This window comes from Ipomoea nil, unplaced genomic scaffold (genome assembly GCF_001879475.1).
Source record: "Ipomoea nil cultivar Tokyo-kokei standard unplaced genomic scaffold, Asagao_1.1 scaffold0688, whole genome shotgun sequence".
NCBI lineage: Eukaryota > Viridiplantae > Streptophyta > Magnoliopsida > Solanales > Convolvulaceae > Ipomoea > Ipomoea nil.
In genome coordinates this window covers 4,532,813-4,550,317 of record NW_017617116.1, presented here as the reverse complement: position 1 = coordinate 4,550,317, position 17,505 = coordinate 4,532,813, and the positions used below count along the sequence as shown (strand labels likewise).

Genomic DNA, 17,505 nt, shown 5'->3' with positions numbered 1-17,505 from the left:
CAATCATGCATGATATATCTGTTACAATCAAGTATCATACTCGATACTCGATACAATCATGCAAGATATATCTATTACAACTTGGTATGTAAACATTGTAAAGTTGTCGGTACCTAGTATGAAAAGACGAAAAGCACCGAACTTACAAAATGGACTACAAAGCTTTTTTTTAAAGAAAAATGTAGCATTAGTACACAAAATTTTTTACTGTTTCATGTGAAGGCAAATACATATATCATAAGCCACTATGGTGCGCTAGAGATTCCTCCCATATCTATCAAAGCTATGAGGATTCAGTGCAGGTTTGACAATTCGAGGGGCCTGAATCAAAGAACATTGATGTTTTGCTTTGCAATGGGTGTAACAATCAGTGTCTTCTATGCTTTGCGCGTTTCCTGGACTGTTGGCCTCTTATCTTCCACTTATCTACTCCACCTGGCCGCTTTTGTTCTTCAATCTCCCGGACCTTGCGTTTCCTGAGGACAACGAAATTTAAACGCATTATTAGGCATAGCATGTCGTCTAGTTTGAACTGAAACCAAGATTAAGTGCCTTAATTCATCTCATCAATTGTTCTAGCAAGTTGAGAGCATCCCTGATTTGGGTTTGAGAGCTCCTTGTTTTTTTATCATTCCTTTTGACACAAATTTTTTCGACTTACCTATATTCGACAAGGTTTGTATCAGAAAGCAGTTCTTCTGCAAGAGTTGCCTTTCTCTCCTTCTTAGAAAGTCTACTAGAATAGAATTCTGAAGCTGGTTCGATCACAACGCCCACCTGATTCAACAAACACAACTTGTTTATTTGTAACATCCAAAAGATAAAGAATCCGCGTGGTAATATAGAGTGCATCGTTAACCATTCACTTGCCTGGAAATACTTGGGAAGTGTCTTTGATTTTGAATCACCTTTCTTATAGTGTCTCTTGGGGTCAAAAGCATCCCTCATCTGAAACCACAGAAAGTATCATAGCTCAAAAAATCATCCAAGCAATATTTTCCAAAAATTGAATAATCAATTATTATAAAAGTTTGTGAAAGTACAGATCGCTGTCCAAGCCCTTTTCCCATGATGGAGACACGATACCCACACATTTGCAAGAGGTTTCCCTATAGGCTATAGTACTCACTGCTCAGACAGGAGTTCAGAAACAATTTGGAAAGACTAGAAATAGGAAACTTATTGTCCAAGTCCAGCTGTGGCAACATGACTAAAAATTAACGTCTATTGGTAAGAATACTATCCATTGGATTGCTCGTTATAATGTGTCTCTAACATAGTTATATCCATTACTGTACAATTAAATTGATCAATGCGATTGGGAGGATCTGAAGAGATTGAGAGGGAACGCAGGGTGAAAGGGCAGGTCTTCTAGGTGTCATCACATTCCTTTAATATGACCATAAATAGAAGATCTAACCATTCTTCATTAACAAAGGTGAAACTATTTTTTGGTTGATAAGAAAAGTAATACTTCTGTTACTAAAACAGCTTCAAACAAGCAATAGAATTACAAGAGTTTTTAAGTACCATTAGTGAGTCATACAGACCAATTAATGCAGTCATCAGATAAGCAAATGAAGACAGTCAAAATTAGTGCAGATCCTCGTTAACACAAATGTAAGGAAGCAAGACTGTAGATCATAACCAACACCTCTTCATTCAGTAAGATTATTTATCAAACAAGCTGTTAAGCAAATCAAATTGATTAAACAAGCCACACTGCATGACCAAAATGCTAAACTCAATTTCACTCAACACTTCTACACAAGCCAATGGACTTCAAATGTTTAATACATTTATCAATTTGTTTACTGTAATTCTAACTACAGTAATAGGGTACAGATTTCATTCTTGACAATAATTTACTTTCATTTGTAATATGTCAACGGATTATCTACCAAAGTGCAATTTTCACAGCAGTGCTCCAATACTACACAACAATAAAATTTGCCTACATCTCATTACACACAGATATATAGACGGACAGGAAGAACGGGAATCAAACAGAAAATGGAAGTTAGATAAATGGAAAAATGAAAGGAAGTTTGATCAGATCCCCATGTATAAAGGATTTTGCCATGCAATTTAGCATTCAAAACAATGAATATATGAATTATTCTTTTAATCATTGCAAACACCTCCCAACACAACAATTTACATTAGTGTATTGATACTTTAACCAAATTTGAGCCAAAAGACAATCCCTAATTATTGGCACTCCAATAGAATCTACACTCTCATGCCTGAAAATATTTTACTAAGTAATCCTATCAGATAAGAGCAAAATTCACCATGGCACAAATATACCACGAAGATAACCATAAAATTAAATGCATTCTGTATTAAATAAACAAACAGAGAAATAGATGGCACCTTCAAGAGTTGGAGATCCTTCTTGAGCTCCGGAGTAATGGTCGGGGCAGGCATGTCAAACCTATCGCAATATCGAAACCAGCATTAACTTTCAGACTATTCATAATCATAACTAGTACTCCATGTATGCGATGAGCTAAGCGAGAAAGTAGGGGGGAAAGGAAAGGGGAATACCAATTCTTGCCGGCAGTGTCTTTGACCTCTTTCCGGAGTAACTTTTTGAGCTTTTTGGGATCACTGGGCGGCACATAGAGGCCGTCGATGAGTTCTGAACGTGGCCTGTAGAGGGCGGAGCTGGTTTCAGGAGAATGGGAATGATGCGGCTTCTGTTTGCTGGCGGCGGATGCTGGAAGGCCAGGTAACTTGGGTTCCCATGTAAGGCCGATGATAGGGTTTGGTTCCGCCATGGGAGATCCTGAGAGAGCTCTGGGGAGAAGGGAAAGAGAATTGATTTTTTGTTATACGCCCAAATGTAGGGCTTTGCCCCAAATGGATTTTGTGCTACACTGCTGCTGCTTTGGCCCGAGTGGAATTACAGTCGTACCCTTATTTAGGGAATTGGTGAGTTTAATCAATTTGGTCCAACTTTTGGGGCTCAATTTTTTATTTTTATTTTTTTAGAAAATATTATATATATAAAGTCATTATTTTTATATTTGATAAATATGTTTTTAGAAATTATAGACTAATTTTAATTGTAATTGAAAATAAATTTTTAGAAAGAATTGATATTGAAATTTTGATAAATAACTTATTTATTTATTTATTTAAATATGCACTAAAATGTCATTTTTAAATAAAATTTTGTATTGTATTTTTTGTTGTTGTTGTTGTTGAATTTTTATACATTAGATTTAGACAAAATATTGTATTATATTTTTTATTTTTATATAGAATACAATAACATAAAGTTCAAATAGGTTTAGACTCAATTATCTCAGTTATAGAAATTTTCTATTGTTATTTTCCAGATGTATTTTGAAATTATTTTTTTTGTCTTTATAAATAGACAGTGCCCTTATTTTCAATAGAACGGCTCTGGCTCTCCCATATGAACAGATACTACATTGTAATAGAGTCAGTAGTACTAAAAAAAAAAGTTCATATGTATTTCAAAGACACATTTTTAAGGTGAATACTCGAAGGGAAAAAAAAATCAAACTTTTTTATTTATAGGGTTGACCCCAAACTTAAGGGCCTTGTCCTAAATATTGGTAGGAGAGGTAAATCGCGAATTGTGTCTCAATTAATTTGCAGGCCTCGTGTCCAAAACAAAGTCAAATTTTTATACATCATTTTTTCTTTTCATTGATAGGATTCGAATCTTACACCTTACAACTATTAACAAAATAAAACTTATGAACTTATCGTGGGTTAGTTGACTAGTTGAGCTCTGATGATCCAGGATAAAATAATATTAAAAGGGATTTTTATTATTTTGTAGCTAGCAGTCATGTACATGTACGTACCATTAGGACTTTGTTAGGAAGCCTTGCATTGATAGTCATAGAGCTCCTAAATCTTATAAGTGAGAGATATGAAGAGTTCCCCAATGAAGGAGTTAGGAAAGAGTAGTTGCCTTTGCAAGATTATTGCTTATCCTTTTATAGTGGAAGTATGACTTCTAAATGATAAATTAAACGAACTATTATATAAGTGCTAGTTTAATTTGGTCACCAGACTCGCTCGTCCTTCCTCATGTATCAAAAAAAAAAAAAAAAAAAAAAAAAAACTATCATATAAAGTAACTCACAAGATAAGATAATATAATTGACAATTTTCCTCTCACCTGATACCTTATTAAATCAGATCAATATGTTAAAGATATTCTTATTCCATAAAAAATAATTGTTCAAATTTAGGCCAATATAATTATTCTATCACCCAATTATTGAATACAAACATGAAATGACATTGGATGAAAATTAAAGGTTCTTACACTATTTAAAAGCGAGCTTAAAATCTATGGTTGGTGAGACTCGATCTCTATGACTTGTGAGACTCGATCTCTAATCATTTTTCTCAAACTTCACCGTGTGACTGAGCTGCCCGCACAGTGGCACATACATCTTAAAATCCATGTTGTACAATAACTGTGGAGGATTATTATATAATTTTGTTATTTAATTTTCTTAAGTGTTTGACATTAATTACCGTGTTTTCCGTTTCGAGCATGCAACACATCTCAAGTCCACAAAAGAACACAGTTGGTGCTAATAGCTCAATTAGTATTGACCTCAATTAGGGTTCCTACCTTAAAGGACATCCATGCATGCCCCCAATATAATGCAAACATCCTTATAAGATAGATCAGACAATCTTAATCATCATATCAAACATTCAACCCTAATAATCACAAAACATATATTACATATATAGAAACTAAACATGCAGGGTGGCAAATATGGTAGTCTTCTCTTCGTTGTATGCATGGCAATTGGCGCTACCATGGCCATGGCCATGGCCGATGCCACCGCTGCCGCCGCTGCCGCCGCCGAGGGCGGCGAAAACAAAAGCAAAAGCAAAATCAAAAGCAAAAACTCAAACGTCAACCTGACGACGAGCTCAAAGCTTCTGTCCCACTTTACCGGCGGCAGAGGCGCCACTCAGGGAGGACTTCCGGTGGTAGGGTTTAATCTTTTGGATCCTTTAGGGTTCGCGAAGCACAATAGGGATATTGTTAAAGCCGCCATTAAACTTCCCAGGCCCAAGGATTATATCCTGTCGTTTATGCGCGTGTCTTTGGAGCAGTTTAGGGGTTCGATAAATAACGTAGCGGAGATGTCGAAACAGGCGGAGGATTCGCTGAATAAAATGGCGGTGGATGATTGTAAGGAGCTGTTGAATGACGCCATTGATGAGCTCCAGGAATCGTTGTCGTCGGTCAACGAGTGTCCGATCAAGTCTCTGATGCAGAGATTAGTTGATCTCAAGAATTGGCTTAGCGCCGTCCTCACTTACTCCAATACTTGCATGGATGGGTTCACTAACCCTAATCTTCAGACCTCCATTCACAAATTCCTTCAAGCTTCCACTATGCACGCCGGCCAGGCCCTCTCCGTCGTCACCGTCATCCCCCAGATCCTCGCCGGCTTAAATATCCACGGCCACGGCCAAGGCCAAGGCCAAGCAAACATGGCCGCCCAGGGCGGGGTAAACTTCGGAGGAAACGCCGGCGGCGGCGGCGGCGGCGGAGCACAGTACGGTCAAAACGGTGGCGGTGGCGGCGGCGCAGGACAGTACGCTCAAAACGTGGGAGGCGGCGGCGGCCATTTCGGTCCACATATGGGTGGTGGCGGCCATTTCGGTCCACACATGGGTGGCGGCGGCGGCCATTTCGGTCCGATGGGTGGCGGCGGCGGCGGCGGTCACCACTTCCCGGTATGGATGCCGAGAGCCGACCGGAGATTATTAAAGTCAAGGCAGGGAGGAGGACGCGGAGGCGGCGGCGGAGAACTGCAACCAGACGCGGTGGTGGCGAAAGACGGCAGCGGACAATTCACCTCCATCACCGCAGCTCTGGCGGCGTATAAACCCAAGAAGAAAGATAATTCAACGAGACACGTAATCTACGTGAAAGCCGGGGTTTACAAGGAAGACGTCCTTATCAATAAGAAACAAACTAATATTTTCATGTACGGAGATGGGCCCCGCAGGACGGTTATAACTGGCAAAAAGTGCTTCCGAGACGGCGTATCCACGTTCCGAACCGCGCCTTTCTCGGTGGTCGGTAACGGCTTCATCTGCAAATCGATGGGATTCGAGAACACGGCGGGGCCGGACGGGCACCAGGCGGTGGCGCTGAGAGTACAATCCGACATGTCGGCGTTCTACAACTGCAGAATGGACGGCTATCAGGACACTCTATACGCGCACACGCACCGTCAATTCTACAGCAACTGCGTCATCTCCGGCACGATCGATTTCATCTTCGGCGACGCGGCGGCGGTCATCCAGGACTGCACGATCGTGGTGCGGAAGCCGATGGACAACCAGAAGAACATCGTGACGGCGCACGGGCGGACGCATTTCGCGGAGCCGACGGGGCTGGTTCTCCAGAACTGCCGGATCGTGGCGGAGGAAGCCCTGCTAGGGGCGAAGGCGAAGATTAAATCGTACCTGGGGAGGCCGTGGAAGCCGTACTCGAGAACGGTGATAATGGAGTCGACGATCGGGGATTTCATCCATCCGGATGGGTGGATGCCGTGGGCCGGAACCATAGGGCTCGATACTCTCTTCTATGCGGAGTACAGGAACCGCGGCCCGGCGGCGGATACGTCGAGGAGGGTGAATTGGAAGGGGTACCACGTGCTCAGGCACTCCAATGAAGCTATGAAGTTCACCGTTGATCCATTTATTCAAGGAAGCGAGTGGCTTCCGGCCACCGGAGCGCCATTCTACGTCGGCTTCAAAGGCAAGTAACAAGCTAGCTAAGTTTCATCGCTAGTATAGACAGACTATAGAAATGTAGAGTATATATATAGAAAGTTCCAGCTTAATTGTATGAATGAATGTATGTATAATGTATGTTTCTCCGACCTCTGAGACGGCAGACAATGAGTTGTCCGATGTTGTTGAGAAGTGTTGTTTTTTGTTGTAATATAGTTTCCTGAAATAAAATCGACTGTGTATTCTCATGTAAATCTTGTGTGATCATGTGATTAGAACAATTCTCAAAACCATCAAAGAAGAAGAACAATAGGGGCAACTGCTATGACTGGGGAAAAGGAGCATTATAAACACAATTCCTTAAACAAATTAAACATGACTGCAAGAATTCAGTTTCTACTTGATAAATTAAGCCTTGATTTTGGACAACAAAAAGAAGTAAATTTTCAGCAATAGCCACTCTAAACCCATTGTGATAAAAGAAAAGAAGTAAGGGCTAATCACCTCATGTATTTTTATGAGCTATTATAAATCAACCATCTCTATATGTCAAATTAGAAACAAAAGTTTTGCAGTAACAACCACTTCAGCCTCCTATTTTAACCCCAAAAGAAACAAAGCCGAAATTTTCGCAATACTAAGATTCCCTATCAATCAGCAGCCATGAATGGATCCGCATCACCAAGGTCGGCGATCAATGGTTCCAAATCTTCAGGATTTTCATCTTCTGGGGTAATGTAAGTAGGGAAGGGAAGAATGGATATATCTGGTTTCTTGAAAACCGAATCCTTTATAAAAACAAAGTTCCCTTCAGCACCTGGAACCTGAAAAAATTAAGTAACAAATCTGAAAATCGTCCAGATAAGAACTCCAAAATAAAAGGCATTTTTGGCATCAGTGTCAATTGCTTTGTTTTTTCAAGGCACGCTTAGAACTTTTGGGAATTTCCCATAAACAGTTTTCAGGAATGATCAAAGAAGTACTTCTATTGTATTTTGAAAATCAGTTGGTATCTATTTCCTGAACTGACATCTAAAAACATATCACCATTGAGACATCAAGATCTAATGGTTCATAATGCACTGTCATAATTGATAATTGATCAAATGGATCAAAAACTCAAAATATGCCTATTCAGGGGTTTACTATCTGCATTATGTTGTCAAGAAGTATTTACTTCAATGGCACTTTGGGGTGGCAACTGCCTAGAATTGAAAAAGGGGAGCACAAACAGGGAAAGGGGCAGCTGTGGTGATCCTTGAGAGGGAATTACTTGTGATCAGAGAAAATGTGAGCTGGCTAGGGGCTAGAGGAAGAGAAGACATAAATAGGTTTCAGAGGTAGGGCTGTTGGGAATTAGGAAGATTTTTAGCACAGTGGGTGTGGAGAGCTTTCATGGCAGGTTAGAATTCATAATAAAGGGGTGCAAAATCAATCATATTTAGTATGAACACAAGTATGCAGGAGAAATGAACAAGTTACGTTCTGAAGACTTTTAATAAAGGATTGAAGATGTAGAAAAACATACTTGGCCTTTCACCCACATCAAGTTTCTTGCAGGATCAATTTTGTAAACCCAAACATTTTTCACTGTTCTTTGCACTCCACCCATTCTCCCAGGCATCTTTTTGCCTTTGAATACCTGTTGAGAAAAGAAATGGCAAAAGTAAGCACATTGCACAGTAAAACTGTAAAAGTATATCCGAACCAAAGGTCTGAAGAACTAGAATATTCAAATAGCAGACTATTCAACAATGTTATGCAAAAGGTCATTCTTATGAGCTTTTATCTAATGGAGGTCTTATGTCCTAAATGCCAACAGACCAGCTGCTCCTTATGTAGCCAATGACTTAGACCAACATGGCCTTGCAATACTAACCAAAAATTCTGCTTAGAGTATCAGCTCTTTTCACTAGGGAGAGAGAATTGAAGTCCCAGGTTCCAAAGTCTCTCACCCTCCGGCCTCCCTCACTCTTCCTCTCTCTTCAATTCTAGATACACACAATAGGCAAGGGCAATAGGAGGAGGTTGATTATTTTGCTTTCTTGTAGGAAATGACAGTTTTTGATCAACCTATACCACTCATTGATCCATACCTAATTCAGATAACTATTAGCAAGCACCTTTTACAACTAAAAATTGCTCATTAAGGTACCTCCAAACACTTTTTTGTGTTAATGCAGTGAGGGCATAATCCAGGTGTAGGCTTCTATGAAATCATCACTTACCACTTATATTTGGGAAAAAACAAAAGTAATATGGAGGCATAACATTAAAAAATCCCTCAACTGTATTGATAACACCCAATTGGTATATAAATTGACTAAATATGAAAGTGTGGGTAGGGTAGTAACTCTAAATCCAAAAATGTCACTTGAACTTAGGATTTTATAAATTGCCCTCAAGGATGGGAAAAAAGTTCAATAATGTGATATTCAAATACTATCCAGAAATCACGAAACACAGTTCCAGTAGATGAATATATGTCTATATAACTATATATGTCAGTGTGCAGAACTGTAAAAGCTAAAATGAAAGGTATAATGTAAACAAAGGTGACTGACCTTTCCAGGAGCATCTCTCTGACCAGTAGACCCTATACTCCGATGGGATAATGATGCACCATGAGATGCGGGCATACCCTTGAACCCATGCCTTTTCATCCCACCCTAAATATTGAGCATATAAAAGAAATATCATTTTAACAGGTCTGATCCTCCTGAAGAATATAATAAACACTTGTTCTGAAAAAAATATATAATCATTTATGCAGATCACAAGGGCAAAGAGTCCTTAGAAAAATAAGAAGGCATACTAATAGCCAGTATTCGTAAGCATATCAAAACGTAAGCAAGAAATAGTAGTACTATTCCAGAGCAAATAACAGGCAAAAACAGCTTGAAATGGCCATATGCGATATACAAAAAGAATGAGTAAGCTTTAGCTTCAATCTTGCTTTCAAAGAGAGGAAAACAATCTTAATAAATGCCAAGTGCAACAGACAGATAAAAGATGACCATTTACCTGGAACCCTTTGCCTCTCGTAATGCCAGTGACATCAACATACTGACCAGGAACAAAATGGCGGACATCAATGGAAGTCCCTACGGGAAGAAGGCCATCCTCAGTAACGGGGAATTCCCTTAACTTCCTTTTCATGGGCACACCTTGAGCTCTAAAGTGACCTACTTCAGGCTTGGTCAAATGCTTCTCCTTCTTGTGGCTGCATCCAATCTAGTTAAGACAATGCATTAGAATGTGAGCAATCAACATATCTAACCAAATGCAACTTAACCCTGTTTCTACATGCCATGAAAAGTGCTTAATTTGCAGTATTACTTCATTCAAATTGCTAGACAAAATACTGGAAAACAAATTTTCTACCTTCTTATACATACTACTACTTCATCATAAGCTCGATCAGTTCAAATATCAAATATAAAAAGAGTATATCGCGAAGCGAACCTGGAGAGCTGATATGCCTTCCTTTTCGGGCGTTTTCACCTGCGAAACGATGTTATCATCGAGCCAGAGAACAGAGATGGGAACACGAGCGCCCCATTTATCCCAGAGAGCGGTCATTCCACATTTGATGGCGATGGCGCCGGTGCGTTTGGATTGGGGAGTCATGACTCGCGGCTTTGCCTCGATAATCCGACCGGATACCTCGGCCTCGACAGCATCGGTGCTCAATGCTCTCCACGGCTGCTGCGGACGACCGATCGAGAGCAGCCGGAGACGAGAAAGGAGAGCTCCTCTCGAAGCCGCCGACATTACAGAGATAGTCGATTGTTTGTTTTTCCGATTGTATAGGCAGCAGTATTATAGCAGGTGCAGTAGATTCATGGTACAATCAAATGCGAAGGTAGTAGTATTGCTGGGAAATGGCGATGCGCAGAGCAAAGGAGAAGCGGGAGTGACAAAAGCCAAGGGTGTAGGGTTTTGCACAGATGATTGTGTGTTGCGCTGCTCTTGCGTGTTACCATGCAACCTACATCGTGTGATGCCACGTAACTATCATTTACGAGTATATCCGGGGTGTGGTTTGGTCAAGTTTAACTACCAAGAACGGGTATTAAAGTCATTGTTATTGTTTAGTTGACAGATTTTTAAAACACTATTATGAATTTGATTACCCCTTGAAAAACTCATTCTTTAATAAAATAAGAGTTTCATTTCATTATTCATCATCATACATAATCAAACAGCAATGCTGATCATTCTCATTCCACCATATTATCAAACGTGCAAAATACTTTCACCAAAACTCATTATTATTACCGAGTATTTGATACTCATTCCGATTCCCATGTGCGACCCAAACACATCCCTGGTTCACTCTCTAATCTCTAATGGCACGTTTGTTTCGTGGAATATGCCTGAAATGAAATAACATTCTTAATAATAAGCATATTCATTTACTTATATTTCTGCCTGGGAATGACCTATTCCCCTTGCAAGGGGAATAGAGATTCTTGGCCCCCTAGGAATTAGGTTATTCTTGAGTTCTCAAGAATAGCCTAAAGTTGTTATTTTCTATATTACTCCTCAATTAAATCGAAAATTTACATCTCTTTCAGATTCAAACTCTTGTTTATATGTGTGTGTGTGTGAGAGAGAAAGAGAGAGACTATATCTTAACAAATAGTCTATACGACGTAGGTATAAACTCTATGTAATTAGAATTTGAATAATCTGCCCCCACTTGGGTAGTTCGTCAAAGAGTACTTTCCCAATAAAATGGGGCTATGGGCCCCCAAGGTTCCCATGACTTCATCATAAGTCCTCCACTTTCTTTTGTTGTATTTGACGGGCAAAGATATTATAAACACTCCTGACATTCTGCACGCCTTGATCGTCTTGACTCATGGTCTGAAAGGTTATCATCTCTTTCAAATAGCATAGTGATTAGTCTTTACCACCTTTCTTGCACATGATTAAAAAGATCTATTGCTGCAAAGTGGAATAAGATATGCTGACCGCTGAGAAGCGGGATAGAAACATGACTGATCGCTAAGAAGCGGGATAATAATATGTTAACCATTTAGAAATGGGATAGATAGATGTAGACTACTAAGAAATGGGATAGAAATATGTCAACCATTGAGAAGCGAGATAATATGTCGACCGCTGAGAAGCGGGATAATAATAAGTCATAAAAATCTCTACCAAAAAAAAAAAAGTCATAAAATGTTACAACAATGTTGTCTTTTGTACGTGGTACAAACTCAAAACCTCCACCATTTACTTTAAAAACGACACAAGATATAAGAGTTATAGGGGTCAAACGGCACTTTAAAATTTTCTTATAAATATAATATTATAAATTAAGTTAAATATATTTATATTTGTATAATATATAGTTGCTATAATTGATATATAATATTGAGTTTTATTATAATAATTCATTGTAAAATATTTGTTATTATAGTCTTTTGGATTAAAAATATAAAATTCAAAGTCAATCTATAGCTGGCATAAACGGGAATCGTGAACACATCAATTTGAACAAACATGAATACTTTTGAAACAACTAAAGTAGAGTAGGAAGTATATTTGTTAGCCCTTGTTCACTATGGAGTAAAAACCAAACTTATTCTGGGAGCTCAAGTGGATAATCTAAAACAGCACTCATTATGGAATTGATTGACAATATTACCAAAGCAGGCAGGCCTGCATATCCGGATTTGCGTGAAACATACTCGTGAAGTAAAATAGGGAATCATATTTTACTAGGAAACCAAAGAATCTAGAGTAATGATTGCATAAAATATTGGACAATCAAAAGCTTTTTGTAAACTAGAAGTGACATACGTTCGATTGTATTGCCATTTGCCACCCAAGTGGATAAAGATAACATAGGATATCTATGCGCAATTGTCGGAAAATTCACAGCTATACTTTCCAATATCAAAAACATCCCTAATCCACAATGCAATATATCATTCATTACCAAAAAAAAGAAAAAAAAACTCCATAAAATATATACTTTCTTTTCATTCATAGCAGGCTTGAATTTATTGTTTGATGACAGTTCGATATGCAATTAGCAACTGGTAGCAAAAGTTACCAAGAGATATGCAAATCAAATGAACTAAATACAAAGCTCTCTTCTCTCTATTTTCTAATAATTGGATGGATATATGCTCCCATTCCATTTGTACATTTCTATAAAAAATATATATCGTTCTGGATTAACAAAACTATATGAAAAAAAAAAAAAAAGATTTAGCTGTCGCTGCCATCCGTTGTCTCAGCATCGTCTGATTGAGTACTAAACTCAGTTGTCAGGAGCTCTTGACTACGGGAGACACCCAAATCATTGGATAACTTTTTACACAACTGCAAGACCATGAAATATTTGTGTGTCTAAGTGCATGGTACGAAAAAATAAAAATAATGATAACACTCAACTGGAAAGTGAAGGAAGAAAAGGTTGTTAAGGAGTACCTGTCTATACACGGCAGCATCACCATAGGATTTATGTAACTCTACAACGTACAAGGAAGGGCTGATTTCAAAGACCTGCCATGATTTGTGTAAAGGGAAAACTATGGTCATGATTTTGCAGGTTAGTCATCAACCATAATTTAACATGAACTTCTCAAATTCTACTTACTTCTGCGGCTACTGACAGACTCCCGGGGCACTTTTGAACTTTGTGCTGCTTTTGGGTCACTTTCAGCTAAATAAATGCAGATACAAACCAGTTTAGCAGAAAATTCACAGGTTGCTCTATTATGATAGTATAAACAAAAGTTTTAATCACTAAGTGATAAATGCTTTCAACCGCACTACGATTACTATCCTGAAAATTGGATGTGAACAGTTCTGTTCAAGACAATTCTGGTTCACACCTCTTTTTGAGTTATATTAATCAGACTAATATAGAAGCCCAATTTCCTTTCTCTGTATAAATGATTATACATTTCTGACATGTATTCTTTATCTCAATTACAATAAGAAAGTTGCTTGTCCTAAATATGAATATTGAAATTGGAGTACAAGAGGATCAATTTTTTTGGGGGGGAAAAACAATGTTATGCAAGCACTACAAATATAATGAATATCTGCGGAAAATTACTAACCTTTCCATGCTTTCTTTGGACTTGGAATCCCATATTTGTTACTGTATTTTCAATCCTCACAAGCAACTCCTTTGGTGAAAGGTTAGATGTAAATCTGATCTTCCTTTCGGAGACATCCTGAAACAAATCAACCAAGGTTCCCACATTTTATAACTAAGTTCCCATATACTACAGCACAAAAATTAAAGATTTTGGTCTTCCTAGGATCACTCTTACCTCTTTCTCAAAAAATCCAGAAAGATCTAAACAGGAAGACATTCCTATCAGCTGAAAAGCATTAATAAGTGTTGGTGGTGTTTCTGGATTTCTTTCTCCATCGAGTGGCTGAAAGAAAACTAACTTCAGTGGTCATGTGTAACAAATCACATAAATCAACATAAAGAATAAACTAAGTTCAATTCCATACCACTTCATTTACAGTTGGGATTTCATTATCTTTATATGCATCATCATCCTCATCTTCTTCTTCTCCATCAGGATTTGCAGGGTTGTAGCCTGGTTTAAACCACTGGTGTTCTTTGATCTCTGAAATTGTAATACGGGTACTAGGGTTGGGATCAAGTATCCTCTTTATGAGGTCCCGTGCCCCTGGAGATAGTGACTTTGGTATATGAGCATCACCCTTGAATATCTGATTGATTTCCCTCAAAAGTTATTAAAGGTCCTGGAAGATCTTAATTAATTATGTGAAATAATAGTACCAACCTTTTGATACAGTACTGCTAGATTTCTATCATCAAAGGGTAAATACCCTGTAAGAATAACATATAAGATGACACCGATTGACCAGGTATCTGAGGTGGCACCATCATATCCTCTGTTTGAAAGAATTTCAGGTGCAACATAGTTGGGACTTCCGCATGTTGTGTGCAGCAACCCATCATCCTATACTCGTATGCAGGAAACAAGTAAGCAAACTTAATGGAGGAAAAACAATGGCAAGTGAAGAAGAAAAAACTGGACTAAAGTTCATATACAATACCCTAAAATGTTGAGGCAATGCACTGAGGCCAAAATCTGAAACCTTAATGATCCCATTCTCATCAACCAGCACGTTTTCTAGCTGCATTTTTAGAAGGGAATCAAGATAATAATATATATAGGTACCCTTTGAAGGACAATTGCAAAGAATTAATGAGAAGTGAATAATGCAATCATCTGGAAGTTCTTCTGAACTGTGTAAAGTAACAAAGCTTTACAATTAGAAAACGAAGTAATACCTTAAGATCTCTGTGGAAAACTCCTTTGCTGTGACAGTAGCTGACACCATCAATCAATTGCTGGAAGAGCTTCCTGCCTTCTACCTCAGACAGTTTGCCTTTGGATACCTAAGGCAAACAGAAGAGAGAATATTAGTCACAAGAAGATTAGGAACATCTCAGATTTACTTCACTATAACTTAGTAGAAAAAACAATGTACTTACAATTCTGTCAAACAATTCTCCCCCATTGACGTATTCTAGGACCATACATATCTTGGTTTTGCTTGCCAAGACCTGGTTATTCATTGATGTGAGTGAGAATAGGCCATTTGGTCAGACAAAATTACACACAAAGGTCTTATGTTAAAATCCCATGGTTTGCTGCAACATGGCCTTAGTCCCCCATAACAGGACATAACAGCTAAAATTGTAATATCACTATGCAACAAAAAAAAAAAAAAAAAAAAAACTACTGGTGGATCTGTGGAGATCCCATTGAATACAATCACCAAAGTGATGTTTTCAGTGATTGGTTCATTCATGGCAAGATGGCCCACCTTCCACTATCAGAGCTGAGGTGGGACCAACAGCAATTCTGGCATCAATTGCTAAGTAGAAGCCGCCCGCAGGGACCAAAGAGGCAAAGATGGGTAATAATTGGAAAAAATTAGATTTAAATAATCTATTCCACCCAATAGATCTGAGAAAGGGAAATTATATCCAAAATGCCAACCATAAAATTAATTTCAGATTTTTTAATATTTAAGAAACCAAAACAAAAACTTTATCCTTATCTAATAAAGTAGAAGTATTAATAGCACCGGGTATACTTCATCATACAGAGATGTAGAAAATGTATTCTTGCTAATACTTCACAACTCTAAAAAATTTAAGAGGCACATAAGCCTGAATATGTTTTAAAGCAGAAGAATACAAAAAGTTATGGAAAAGTTGGGTTGGAAACATTGTCTTAGAAGTAAACATGAAAAAACAACAAAAAGAAAAAGTAGAATAAAAGAGAGTTGAATTTTAAACATTATTATATATTTCTTATCTTTCATTAGCGTGTACACCTCTAATATTCCTATCTAGAACAGTACAAAGATAGATTAGTATGGCTCTAAGAAAAACATTTACCTCGTGCAATCTGACAACATTGGGATGTTTGAGAAGTTTCAAGGTCCCGATCTCTCTCTTTATCTGCAAATACAAGCAGGCAAGGAATTGTAATTAACAGTTCTTAAACTACATTAAAAATTTTCTAGTTTTCACCTAAAAGAAAGGAATATTAACCGAATTCTTTGATCATTGATGCGAATCCGAATCAAGAAAGCATAGCTTACAGGAAAAAGAATTTAAAGAAAAGCAACAGTGTATATGCGTTGAACAAGTAGGAACCATATGGTACAAGAAAGGGCTAATCCTTGCTTGATTGAGAGGGAAACATAAATCTCGGAAACTAGCACGAATCATTAGTTAAAATATAAACTTAATTAATCATTTCACCAATCACGACCTCACAATTTCATCTCTATCGCATACGAATTCCGTAGAAAATGAGAAAAACCATATAATCGTATCGGTATCGAAATGGAACCTGATCGGTTACGCGTAGGTCAAGGATGCGGTTCTTCTCGAGGATTTTAACGGCAAAGGACTCGCCGGAGTCGACGTGGCGCGCGTACTTGACTTTTCCAAAGTTTCCTTCACCTAGAGTCCTCCCCAGTTCGTACCTCCCCAGTCGCATTCCTTTATTCGGCGCTGCCTTAGCCGACACTCCACCGTTCGCCGCCGGCAGCCTCTCTAGACCTTTCGCATCACCGCCTTGCACTAGCACCATTCCCTCCCTGCTGATTCCGCTCTCCGATCACTCCAAAACCTTCTAGAACCCGAGCTACAAATCTCCTCACTCTCTGGTTATTTTTGTCAGGAAGATATGTATATATATATATATAATATATATATATATATGTGTGTGAGAGAGAGAGAGAGAGAGAAAAGATCAAAAGACAATTTCAACTGTAACTCTCTCCGCCGGAGAGTCTGGTTTTTTCTGATACACGAGAATGGTTCACCTATCTGAACCCGTTATATATAAATGTGCGGGAAAGCGGGCAACGTGGACCGGGTCCCACCCGGGAGGCCGGGACCCGTTTCTTCTATTTTTCTGCATGTTGCAACCCGCGTGTTTTAGTCCTTCATCCATTTCCCCACTTTTACACTTTTACAAAATTTACAAAATAAAAATAAAGTAAATGTAATATTCATTCATTTATAATAATAATTTTACATTTATTTTCAGGACTTGGATTTAATTTAATTAGTCTTTTAAGTTCATTGAATATACTATTTGATTCGACAAATATTGTATTATTCATTGCCACGTTGGATCTCAAGGGGCTCGATGGATAAAGTACTAAGGCCTAGTCAATTGGACCTCGCTCTCGGCA

General features: G+C 38.4%; 4 protein-coding genes across 4 annotated transcripts; 1 reads left to right on the top strand and 3 right to left on the bottom strand.

Moving 5' to 3' along the window:
• Positions 1-146: 146 nt before the first annotated feature.
• On the bottom strand, positions 147-2,862 carry LOC109175742 (rRNA-processing protein fcf2). Its single transcript, XM_019325087.1, has 5 exons — positions 2,551-2,862; positions 2,377-2,437; positions 871-948; positions 662-777; positions 147-476 (listed from the first exon to the last, which is right to left on the bottom strand). The coding sequence occupies exons 1-5, from the start codon at positions 2,781-2,783 to the stop codon at positions 368-370; spliced, it is 597 nt and encodes a 198-aa protein (XP_019180632.1). The 5' UTR covers positions 2,784-2,862; the 3' UTR covers positions 147-367.
• A 1,902-nt stretch (positions 2,863-4,764) lies between these two features.
• On the top strand, positions 4,765-7,019 carry LOC109175432 (probable pectinesterase/pectinesterase inhibitor 13). The gene has a single exon (XM_019324693.1). It carries the CDS (start codon positions 4,765-4,767, stop codon positions 6,796-6,798), a length of 2,034 nt encoding a protein of 677 aa, XP_019180238.1. The 3' UTR covers positions 6,799-7,019.
• A 93-nt stretch (positions 7,020-7,112) lies between these two features.
• LOC109175740 (50S ribosomal protein L3-2, chloroplastic) lies at positions 7,113-10,710 on the bottom strand. The gene is made up of 5 exons (XM_019325085.1): positions 10,231-10,710; positions 9,790-9,999; positions 9,330-9,434; positions 8,294-8,407; positions 7,113-7,589 (listed from the first exon to the last, which is right to left on the bottom strand). Exons 1-5 carry the CDS (start codon positions 10,537-10,539, stop codon positions 7,416-7,418), a joined length of 912 nt encoding a protein of 303 aa, XP_019180630.1. The 5' UTR covers positions 10,540-10,710; the 3' UTR covers positions 7,113-7,415.
• Positions 10,711-12,732: 2,022 nt separating this feature from the next.
• Positions 12,733-16,993, bottom strand: LOC109176223 (CBL-interacting serine/threonine-protein kinase 1). Its single transcript, XM_019325677.1, has 12 exons — positions 16,653-16,993; positions 16,193-16,255; positions 15,278-15,349; positions 15,074-15,181; positions 14,836-14,916; positions 14,559-14,738; positions 14,260-14,484; positions 14,070-14,177; positions 13,854-13,970; positions 13,385-13,450; positions 13,216-13,290; positions 12,733-13,107 (listed from the first exon to the last, which is right to left on the bottom strand). The coding sequence occupies exons 1-12, from the start codon at positions 16,893-16,895 to the stop codon at positions 12,994-12,996; spliced, it is 1,452 nt and encodes a 483-aa protein (XP_019181222.1). The 5' UTR covers positions 16,896-16,993; the 3' UTR covers positions 12,733-12,993.
• Between the last annotated feature and the right edge of the window lie 512 nt (positions 16,994-17,505).

Excerpts from the sequence above, each read along its gene's own strand:
- LOC109176223 (XM_019325677.1), bottom strand. The coding sequence starts at position 16,895 with ATGGTGCTAGTGCAAGGCGGTGATGCGAAAGGTCTAGAGAGGCTGCCG. Across the intron at positions 13,971-14,069 it reads CTGGATTTTTTGAGAAAGAG|GATGTCTCCGAAAGGAAGAT; the intron begins GTAAGAGTGATC and ends GATTTGTTTCAG. Across the intron at positions 13,451-13,853 it reads TCCAAAGAAAGCATGGAAAG|CTGAAAGTGACCCAAAAGCA; the intron begins GTTAGTAATTTT and ends GCATTTATTTAG.
- LOC109175742 (XM_019325087.1), bottom strand. The coding sequence starts at position 2,783 with ATGGCGGAACCAAACCCTATCATCGGCCTTACATGGGAACCCAAGTTA. Across the intron at positions 778-870 it reads CACTTCCCAAGTATTTCCAG|GTGGGCGTTGTGATCGAACC; the intron begins GCAAGTGAATGG and ends TTGTTGAATCAG. Across the intron at positions 477-661 it reads ACAAACCTTGTCGAATATAG|GAAACGCAAGGTCCGGGAGA; the intron begins GTAAGTCGAAAA and ends CGTTGTCCTCAG.
- LOC109175432 (XM_019324693.1), top strand. The coding sequence starts at position 4,765 with ATGCAGGGTGGCAAATATGGTAGTCTTCTCTTCGTTGTATGCATGGCA.
- LOC109175740 (XM_019325085.1), bottom strand. The coding sequence starts at position 10,539 with ATGTCGGCGGCTTCGAGAGGAGCTCTCCTTTCTCGTCTCCGGCTGCTC. Across the intron at positions 8,408-9,329 it reads AGAGAGATGCTCCTGGAAAG|GTATTCAAAGGCAAAAAGAT; the intron begins GTCAGTCACCTT and ends TTTTCTCAACAG. Across the intron at positions 7,590-8,293 it reads TGATGTGGGTGAAAGGCCAA|GTTCCAGGTGCTGAAGGGAA; the intron begins GTATGTTTTTCT and ends TAATTTTTTCAG.